This window comes from Hipposideros armiger, unplaced genomic scaffold (genome assembly GCF_001890085.2).
Source record: "Hipposideros armiger isolate ML-2016 unplaced genomic scaffold, ASM189008v1 scaffold_280, whole genome shotgun sequence".
Taxonomy (NCBI): domain Eukaryota; kingdom Metazoa; phylum Chordata; class Mammalia; order Chiroptera; family Hipposideridae; genus Hipposideros; species Hipposideros armiger.
In genome coordinates this window covers 64,480-74,370 of record NW_017731630.1, presented here as the reverse complement: position 1 = coordinate 74,370, position 9,891 = coordinate 64,480, and the positions used below count along the sequence as shown (strand labels likewise).

The window sequence follows — 9,891 nt, the reverse complement described above, 5'->3', positions numbered from 1 at the left end:
AAGGCGGGGTCTGAGCCGTGGCGCACTTCACGTGATGAGCTGGACGGCACGTAGTCCAGCCGCTGGTGTCCATCCAGGCCCAGCTCGGGGAAGCGTGGCCCGGCGCCTAAGGCAAAGTCATCGGGGTCAGCAAACCCAGGGCGGCCAGCGCGCAGCTTCTCGAACAAGCCCTGTTGGCGCGTCGGTGCAAGCTGTGGGTCCCACTGGTAATGCTGCTGGTAGAGCTGGTCCCGGTGGAAGTGGCTGGTCTGAAAGCGGAAGTCATCACCATGGCTGAGGAACGTCTGCCGTGACACCTGCCGTGCGGCCGCGAAGTTTTCCACCGCGCCAGTGCCATCGGCAGCCGCGTAGCTGTGCCGCTTGAAGGCGTCCATCTCCAGGTGTCGTGCCTGGAAGAAGCCCCGCTGGCCCGCGAGCTCCCCGCCTGGACCAGCCTCAGCGTCTAGCCGTCTTGACAGTGGCCGCAGCCCTGTGTGTGGCTCCAGGGCACCCCCAGGCATCCGTGGTGGCTCCTCCCGCCGGAAGGCTGACAGGAAGTGGCGGTCGGGGTCGAGGAAGGAAGGGAAGCCCAGGCCCTCTTCCCGAGGCGGTGGGAACATGAAGTGCGCTCGTTTAGGGAAGGAGAAAGGGGCCCCGGGCACCTGGCTGACCATGAGGGGCCCAGCCCCCGCGTATGGAGCCAGGGCGTAAGCATCCATGCGTGCCAGCACCCCAGCTGAGGGCACCAGTGGCTCTGACTGTGCGAAGAGGATGCGGAACTCCTCATCGAAGCTGGAGACCAGCTCGCCCTGGAACACGTGCGCCAGGCTGCGGTGGATCTTCTCGAAGGACCACATGAAGCTGGGGGTGGGGTGGGGCCAGAGTCAGGGAGGGGGGTAGATGGTGTGACTGGCACCCAGTGAGGCGGGGTAGGGCCAGGTGGGGCTGTGACAGGAGCTAGAGGACCAGGGGTTCTGGAGAGGAGGCCCTCACATGGGGAGGCGTTGGGGTTGCGGGGCAATGGGGCTGGGCGCACCTGTAGCTCCCACTCATCACCACAGCACAGTCCACCAGGAGGAACTTCTCTTTCACATGGCCCTTGAAGGACTTCCCAGTTCGGCAGTAGTAGGTGGGGCCTGCCACAGTGCGCACGCGCAAGAACTGGGGAGGGAGAGTGGTCAGGACCCTGTGGAGGCGTCTTCCCCCCTTCCCTACACCTTGCCTCCGCCTCACTCACATCCACGTGGTGCAGATTGATCCGGCACTTCTCGGCCATGTCTAGAAAGTGCTGCGCGTTCATCTCATCCAGGAGGATGTAGACCGGGACGCGGCGGGCTGCGGCCTCCAGCACTTCACTGAGCAGGTCCACATCGGTGAACATGTCCATCACCACTGCCACCACCTGCAGGAGTTGGGCCAGGGACAAAGGGCAGATCCCTCTGCTGTCCTTACCATGCTCTAGCCATAGCTTTTGGCCCAGGGGGCCCCTGGATCACCCCCCAAAACACTGCAAAATGGCCACCAGCCCATCCCAGGGGAAAATGGAGCTGTTAGGGAATGGGGTCAAGAAGAAGGGAGGGGCTGTCCTTTCAACAGGGGGTGGGTGCTAACCCCTGGGCAGAGCCCCGGATGGGGCAGAAGTCCCTGGGATCCCACCCACTCCACAGGTATCTGAGCTCCCCCAACCCCTGGGCAAGTATCAGGGCAGAGGGCACAGGGAGGAATCTTTAGCATCTGGCCCTGCTGCCTTGCCTCAGTCTCCACAGTTGAGCAGGTCCCTTTGCTGTTTGCCAACTGCTTGGTGGGAGGAGGGTAAGGAGCCCTCAGCTGCATCGAGGGCAAGACTAGAGAGAATTCTAGGAACCATCAATTCAGGCCACGAGGGGGCCTAACCATCCCAGCACCCATTTCTGCACAGTGGCCATGACCATGGGCAAGCACACCTGTGGTCTGCAGCTTGCGGCCTGCAGTTACCAAACCCTTGGTGGCCCTGGAAGTCTGCAAGGGAGACCTCGCTGCAGCTGGCCTTGCCCTGGCCCCTATGCTGGCACGCTCATATTCCTCCTTCGCGTTTACACTGATTCTTCACGGTCCAGCTCAGGCTGTCCTTCCCCACAGCCCACCCAGCCCATGACGGCACACCTGCTGGGCAGAGCGGATCATCCTTCGAGCTTCATCCTTGATGCTGGGGCTGTCAGGCGGTGGTGGCTGTACCAGGGTGGTGACCTCAGTGCCCTGGAAGCCGAAGGTCAGGGGCCAGCCCAGGTCGAGCTCAGGCACCGCCTGGTCTGAGTTCATGGGCCAGTAGGTGCCCGAGGAGCCATCCATGTCCACATTGGCAGGGCTGCCTTCTGGGGGCTCCTGGGCAGCATGCTGCGGGGGCCGCAGGTGACGGCTCACATGCTCTAGTTCCTCAGAGCACAGGAAGGCAGGTGCCCCTTCGGATGCCAGAAAGCGGTTGTAGGCCTCTGGCCCGCCCTCGGCCAGTGCATCCACTGCCAGGCGGTAGTACTCTTTGTAGTGAGGTGGCAGGTACCCGGGTGCCAGTGGGTTGTCCCCCTGCGAGGAGCTCTGGGAGCGACGGGCCATGTTGGGGCCAGGGGCCTGGGGAAAGGGCAGGGAGACACATTACCGGGGCAGGGCACTGAGCCCACTCTGCCCATGCTTACATGTGGATGTCCATTGTGGAAAGGCTGTCAGTAACCTTGGGTGGGCTATGGAGTTCAGCCCATGCCTGGAGGCACCCCCAGGCCCTAGGATGCCCTCCAGCTAGGAGACATCAGCAGAGTACCTTGTCTCCCGCTGCTCTGGCGCTGCTCTGGCCCTGCCGGCTGGGCTTCTGTTCTCACCAGGACCCAGGGAGGGCTCTGGCTCCATGCGACCCCCACGCAGGGTTACGTTATAGCCTCAGTGACCCCAGGCCCTTCTGCTTTGTGGGCCCTTTCCACCATAAAAGTGTTAATGATATTTATGACTATTGGTATAAAGAAAACATAATCCTGGATTCTTTATTATATTCACATTTTTCTTCTGATTTCATGACAAATCATGTTTGTGGGCAGGCCCCTGGCACTGTACGTACTAGACGAGTAGCCCACTGCCTGTGTGTCTGTCCCTCGTGTGAGGCCCCTGGGCTACTCACGGTACCTCTCTGGCTCCTTATCTCCACTGTAATGTGCAGCTGTCAGGGTTGATCTGATACCACAGCTTGATAGTACAGAGTGCAGGTCACTGCTTTTGTCCAGCCAGGGACAGTTAAGCCCCACCCATAGCCCTCTAACCCTGCCCCTCCCCGCAGCCAGACTTCACACCCTTGCAGAGCCCGCTGGGGCTGTAGCTCCTTGCTCTCCAAGAGCTGAGCTTAGTGTCCTGTCCCAGCCAAGCCCTGCCCTGTGTGGCAGCTGTGATCTTTCCAAGTCTAATTGTTACCGCCTGCTCCCTGCCATGTTCAGGTAGGAATCAGAACCCTGTGCTGTGGTGTCGGGATGTCCTGGGCTCTGAATGGGCCTCTACCCTCACCACTTGCCCCAACCTCACACACCTCCCACAGGCCTGCCTAGGAAGCAGGTCACTGGCCCTGGGAGGCGGGGGCTTCTACTGAGCTCCCTTAACTACCTGGACCTGTCCTCCTACCCGGAAACAGAGCCCCAGGCACTGCTCACCCTGGCAGCTGCTACTGGGGCTGGGAGAAGTGGTCCTGCCAGACTCGCCACAGCACACCCCCTCCCCAGATGCAGCTGGGTGGTGCTGACTGGAGGGGGTCAGGGCTCTGTGGTGTGTGATGACCTGGAGAACCCTTCCTGTCCACTTTCCCTGGGGGGTGACAGGCTAACTGAAATGTGACATGTGAATGGGAGGTGTGGGATTCCCATGTGCCATTCAGTCTGCATCAGGCAGAGGTGCTACCTGGTCCCAGGAAAAGCTGTTCTGACATTCCTTTGTGGGGGCACTGTCCTGACTGCACCTGATTACATATGGAGTGGCCAGACCAACCTCACCATACAGGGCCAGACTGAGGAATACCTCACAGGGAGTGGGGAGGGGACGAGAGTACTGTCTGACTGGACCAGGGTCTCGCTCTGTATCTGACCACAGTGGGGGTCTCGCACTGTATCTGATGAGAAGGGCACTGTGGTATTTGGCTACACAGGGTCAGTGTCTGACTATGTAGGGCTTGGGGGCACTTTCCGTTGGGGGTGACACAATAGGAAGGGTACTGTCCCCTCCGACTTCACTGGTGAGGGAATCCAACACAAACTGTCCAGGTTGCATGCAGTGGGGGTTGGGGGATCCCATGGTGGGTGAGGAGTCTTCTGGTCACACAGGGCTGGTCAGGAAGGGCGACAGGTGGCCCTGCTCACTCAGACAGCAATACCACGACCTCCATCACCTAGTCATTCCTTGGCCAGCTTCCTTTTATGGGTCTGCACAGCCCTGAACTGTGGACTGAGCCGTAGCCATTCCCCCAGCCCACCGTGGGGCACCCCAATAACGTGCCTCCCCACACATCTGCCTCCCAAGCCTGCTGTGCGGGAGGGAGGGGCACCTTTCCCACCCAGGTCAATGACTCAGCAGGAGCCCGCTCCTCAGTGCTGACCTCTGACCTCTGACACAAGTCAGACAGCGCGTCCAGGGACTTAGGGTTCCAGGGGGCTCACAACCAGGGACTTCCAGGCGGCGGGCCCTTCCCACCCGTGCAGCAGATGGGGTTTCTAAGTGACTGGAGGATCCGAGGGAGGGATCTGGGCTAATTACAAGGGCGGGGACCCTGTCCCAAGTACAGGGGTGGTGGGGGGCAGGAGGTTCCCCAACAGAAGAGGCATCAGGGGCGGGGAGGTGGATGAGGGTGGGATTCCGTTCATGGACTGGAAGTAAAAGTGTTGTCGTTTTCGGGATGCGCACCGCAGGATCGAAGGGGGTTCGGGCACCCCGGGGAGTTAGCGGCTGTCAGGGCCAGTGTCCCATCCACCCACCANAAGGCTCCCTCCTCTGCTCACCACCAGGCGAAGGACCTAGTGTGAGTCCAGTCCAGGGCATGGGGGCCAAGGAGATCCAACGGGCCCAGTAGGCACCGAGCTGTGTGTTGTCCCAGGGTGCCCGCACCGCACCTGACCCTGGGCCAGAACACAAGGAGTTTACAACCTAAGGGATGTGGTCGTGCTGCCAGGGGCAGGGCGCTCAGCCCTCCTGAAAAGGCCGCTGTCAGCAGGGGGGACAGGCGGGAAGGGTGAGGCATGGGCGAGAGGAGCTGGGCAGCGGTGGGCCCAGACCGAGCAGGGCTTGGGAGGAGGCTGAGGAAAGAGGGGGACCAGGGACGAGGGCCTCATTCTGCATGAACATGAGCCAGTCGTGAGACAGGGCAGTTTGTGGGGTTCCTAGAGCCTAAGGCACAGCCCCTAGGTGATGGACAAGGGGGACAGGAGACTGGGAATGGATGTCACCACCCAGAAAGCAGCAGGGAAGTCCAACCCTGCCCCTGTGACGGGAGGCTGACAACTGGGGAGTGGCCACTTGGCACCCAGGGGCAGGCGAGGACTCAGGTGGACGAGAGCTGCCAGGTGAGGCTGGGAAGTGGCTGCTGGGCTTGGTGACCAGGGCCCTCCAGGGGAGTGCCCGTGGGGTGTGCCTACACAGTGGACTGGCTGCATGTGGCTGTGAAGTGGGGCTGTCCCGGGAAGGGGTCTGTGTCGGGTTAGAAGATTCGAGTAGAGGTGTTGGCAGTACAGGTGGGGAGGTATCTACTGCTCTTGTGCACTACACAGTGAGGTGACTAGATACATTTGGAGACTTGTTGGAATATTTCATATTTTATTGCTCGTGTTTTATTGTTCACACCAAAATATGCAGAATCACATTTGAGGGGCTGTCTTATTCAGCACATGGGGGACACAGACAGGAGGCTCCAAGGGCCCAACTGCTGGCCTCTGGTGGCCAGACCACTCCACATCCCACAAGGGCTCCCCCTAAGCCCCAGGTCTGGACCCACCTGCTCCAAGTGACACCAGGCCACAAGGAAACGCACCTGTCNCAGTCACATTCCTCCTCATCCCTCTTCCCACAGGATCCTGTTTTCTCAGTTTTGAGGGTCATTCTGTCTCATTAGTTTCCTCCACAAACACTCAGAAACCCTACCCCAGTGCCATCATGGTGGGAGCCCGGCGTGAGGTCAGACCAGTGCGCGGGCAATGGCACTGCAGTGGGTTGCCTGGCAGCAGGGAAGGTGAGGGGACCCTGACCCAGTCTGGAGCAGGGGAGGCCTCCCAGGGACACTGGGGTCAGCCAAGTGGGCTAGGGAGAGGGGTGTGGCTTCCAGGCCCTGACAACAACACCTGCCAAGGCCAGAACCAGGGAGCTTTGGGGTGCGGAGTGGGGGCAGAGGGCATGGGGAAGCACGAGACTTCAGTGGAGTGGGACTGGGGTCCAGCTTGTACCTTAGGCTGGCAGCCCAGTGGTTTGGATCAGGATGGTACTGGACACCCCACTCTGGGGGTTGCGGTCAGGGCCTGGAACCAGAGGATGGGCGAGCAGGGATGGCAGGTGGCAGGGGCAGGTGAGCGAGGACGAGGGGGACAAGCTGTGGCCAGATGCTCTTGCTGAGCGGTCCCACTCAAGCTGCTGCACACACGCCAATAACTAGGGGCGGTGGGCAGCCAGGAAGCCAGCTGGACACTGTGTTGGGGCGTCCGTGATCCTGCGTCCCCCTTTGGTACCTGCCGTTCCCCACTGCCTCTGCCACTCTGACCACACCCTCCCTCTTACCTCTTACCCTGCCTCCAGGAGAATGAGCAGTAAGAAAGGGGGACCCCATTCCGCATCAGGGAAGTGGCAGACATCCCTCCCTAGAGCCAAGCCAAGGGCCGCAGCTGGTGAGTGAGGACACCCTCCACCTCCAGGGCACTCCCACTCTAACACTAACTTGTGACACCTCTGCGGCCACCTGGGACACTGCCTCTGAGAAAACCCTCCCCTCCCGTGAGGTGTCCATTCCAGACCCTGACCCTGAGGCTTATACCCCCGGGTCTGGCGTCAGCAGCCCAAGGACAGTGTTCAGAGCGCAGTTTTAGAACACATGGAGATGGGAAGCAGACTCTGAAATGCAGCAGGGCTTAAATCCATGTTGGGGATTTTCAGGCTAAGTCTGTGGTCTGCTCTGACCCTCTGCCCCACCTGGGCCATCCTGTGCTCTTTCCCGCCTGCTGCTGCTCTCTCAAGCCATCCTCTCTAGAGCCACTTTCAGGCTTAGTGGTGACAGCTTGTCCTTGGTTCAGTCCTGCTGGGGATCAGGAGGGGTACCTCCTGCCATGCCCACCCTCACCCGTTGTCACTCCCCTTCTCTGAGTCCCATTTCTTCTCTGTCATGGCCCTCATCAGAGTTCCCTTCTAAGATGCTAAGCCCTTACAAGCTGTGACTCTGGGTTTCTTCAGCACCCAGGCCTGCACTGGGTCCTTGCTGCTAAGACAGCACCCCACCCTGTTCTCCAGAGGCAGCCCCTCTGCTTGGAGTGGGCCTTCTCCAGCCCCTGGACCCCAGAGGACTCCCAGGTCACAGGACCTGGCGAGACGGTGGTGACCGCTCTTCATTGCCAAGCCAGGGTTAGGCACTGGTTCCCAAAAATAGCCCCAGCCGCGTCTGAGGCAGCAGCCCTCCTGGAATGAGGATGATGGCTGCAGGCGCTGCGGGCTTCCGCCATCAAGCAGAGGGAGCCAGGACGTCGGCCAGCAATCTGTGCTGGGGGGCGTGCGCCTCTGTGCTGTACCTGCTGACTGTCACCTAGGCCGTCGCCCTGTCCCCCACCTCCCCGGCCCCAAACACTGCCCTGCACACACCTGGGGCCTGTGCAGGAGCACCTCAGCTTCCCTGTACAAGCACCCTGCCTAGGCACCCTCTGCCTGCCAAGCATTGGCCTGACAGATGGGCTGTCGTGTGGTCCTTGTGGTACCCTGTGCGGTGGGCACCAGCCTCGCTTTGCAGATGTGAAAATGGGCCCACGGGTGTCCCACGTCCAGCCTGGCCGCAGCGCCCAATCCATTGGCCTCCTGGCCCTGCAGGTTACCTGTACATTGCTTGCGGTCACCACACCCCCCAGATGGTTGCAGCCTCCCCCACCCCCGTTCCTCAGGCCTTACCTGGCCTTGGGTCTGCAGCACCTCCAGGCCCTGGCTCCGGAGCTGCTCCAGGGCCATGGCCAGCTCCAGCCCCTCCATGCGCACCCAGGCCTGCTGCTCCTGCAGCTGCTGCAGCCACAGCTGCTCCTCCTGCCATTGCTGCTCCCGCCACAGCTGCTCCTCCTGCCATTGCTGCTCCCGCCACAGCTGCACGTGCAGCTGTGACTGCCGCCGCCGGTCCTCCAGCAGCAGCTGCTCCTGGGCCAGGCACAGCTGGACTTCGTGGAGCTTCAGCAGCTCGGGGCCTAGGCTGGGCACAAGACCCCCTGGCCCGCAGCCTTCCATGTCTGCAGTGGGGACTCGCACCAGCTCAGACCCCAGGTTGGCAGCCTGCACTGGCCTCTCCTCTGCCTGTGGCTGCTCTGGCCTGGCCACCCTGGGATGTCCCTGGGGAGCCGGCTTGCCGCAGGTCACGTGCCCCTCAGGGGCCACCCCCGCCGCATCCTCAGGGCCCCCTGCGTCCGGGGGCGGGGGCTCAGCCTTGGGGCCTTGCTGGCCCGTGGACTGCCGCACCCTGCCCGCCCTCCTGGCTCGGGGTTTCCTCGCTCGACTCCGTTTCCCAGACATGGCCCCGATCCGCCACCTCTTCCACCAGGTGTCTGCTCCCCAGGGGCCCTGGCTCATCCGCTGGCCGGCCTCGATCAGCCGGGCCCAGAGGGCATCCCCAGCGGCCACGGTGGGCCCTCTGCTGCTGCGGCCCCTCGTGCCTGCCCTGCCCCTTGGCTGGTACCAACAGCGCCGAGGCTCCGGGCCCTGGCTCTGCCCGTGGGCCTCACGGGCCCCACTCGGCGGGCCGGGCCACTTCGGGGAGTTTATAGGGACTCGCTGGCGCGGTGGCTCACCCAGCACGAAGGCTGACTAACGTGCTGACACAGGGCGCAGGACTTTACGGGCCACAGGCCTCGTTGGGCAGACTGGGAGAAACTGGAGGAGGTGGCTCTCAGCAGCCAGACCGCCGGCTGTGTGTAGGACGAGTCTGGTCCTGCCCTGGGCTGGCACCGGTGCCCCTACCCACCACCCCCCTGCAGCCTCGTCCCACCCTTGGCCTCCAGAACTCAAACTCCAGCCCACAGGGCCAGGAGCTGCATCCCCAGCCGCACTGACCATCCTGATAAGACCTTCACTGGCCACACACACAATCCCAACCCAACTACCGAGGGAGACCCTGGCCCCAGGTCACACACTGAGCACCAACCACTCCGCCAGCATGCTCAGAGGAGCCCGCAAGCACCATCTCTGTGGAGATGATGCCACTGGCCCAGCCGGGCACTCCTGCTGGGGGCCGGGCTGTGCTGGGGGCTGGTGGAAGAGACCGGGTCTTGAAAGGCTCCATCTTGTGGCCTGACACGGGCAGCAAGGAAGAGTCCAGCCTGATCTGGGGTGCGGCTGGGGCTCTGGAACTCATCCTGGCTGGGGTTCCCCTGCCCTGCCCACAGAAACGCAGGCATGAGGAGCCCCCACCAAGCCATATTTTGGATCCTGGGGTGCGGCGGGGGGCTGGGGGGACGCAGGGCCAGCCTGAGTGCTGGCGTCCCCTGGGCTTCCTGTTGGGAGGAGGCTCCAAACAGCCTCCACCCCAGCGTTTCCCCAGCCTGAGGCCGATGACTCACACCCACGCCCAGGGCCCCGTCCCAGCCACACTGGCTGGACTGGTTTGCCTGGCCCAGCCCTGCCCTGTGCACCCCTCCTGCTCAGCCTTTACCCTGGAGGCCTCCTGCCACAGTCTGGGGAGCCCGATGGACGCAC

At 62.3% G+C, this 9,891-nt stretch overlaps 1 protein-coding gene across 1 annotated transcript in view; it reads right to left on the bottom strand.

Annotated features, from left to right (window-relative positions):
• SACK1H (scaffolding CK1 anchoring protein H) overlaps positions 1-8,991 on the bottom strand; it is a 12,076-nt gene extending 3,085 nt beyond the window's left edge. The window contains exons 1-5 of the mRNA XM_019657767.1: positions 8,107-8,991; positions 2,122-2,583; positions 1,217-1,381; positions 1,016-1,140; positions 6-840 (exon numbers count right to left, since the gene is read on the bottom strand). Of these exons, the coding sequence (XP_019513312.1) occupies positions 6-840; positions 1,016-1,140; positions 1,217-1,381; positions 2,122-2,583; positions 8,107-8,769 (2,250 nt within the window). The 5' untranslated portion in view covers positions 8,770-8,991. The remainder of the gene's footprint in view (positions 1-5; positions 841-1,015; positions 1,141-1,216; positions 1,382-2,121; positions 2,584-8,106) is intronic.
• Between the last annotated feature and the right edge of the window lie 900 nt (positions 8,992-9,891).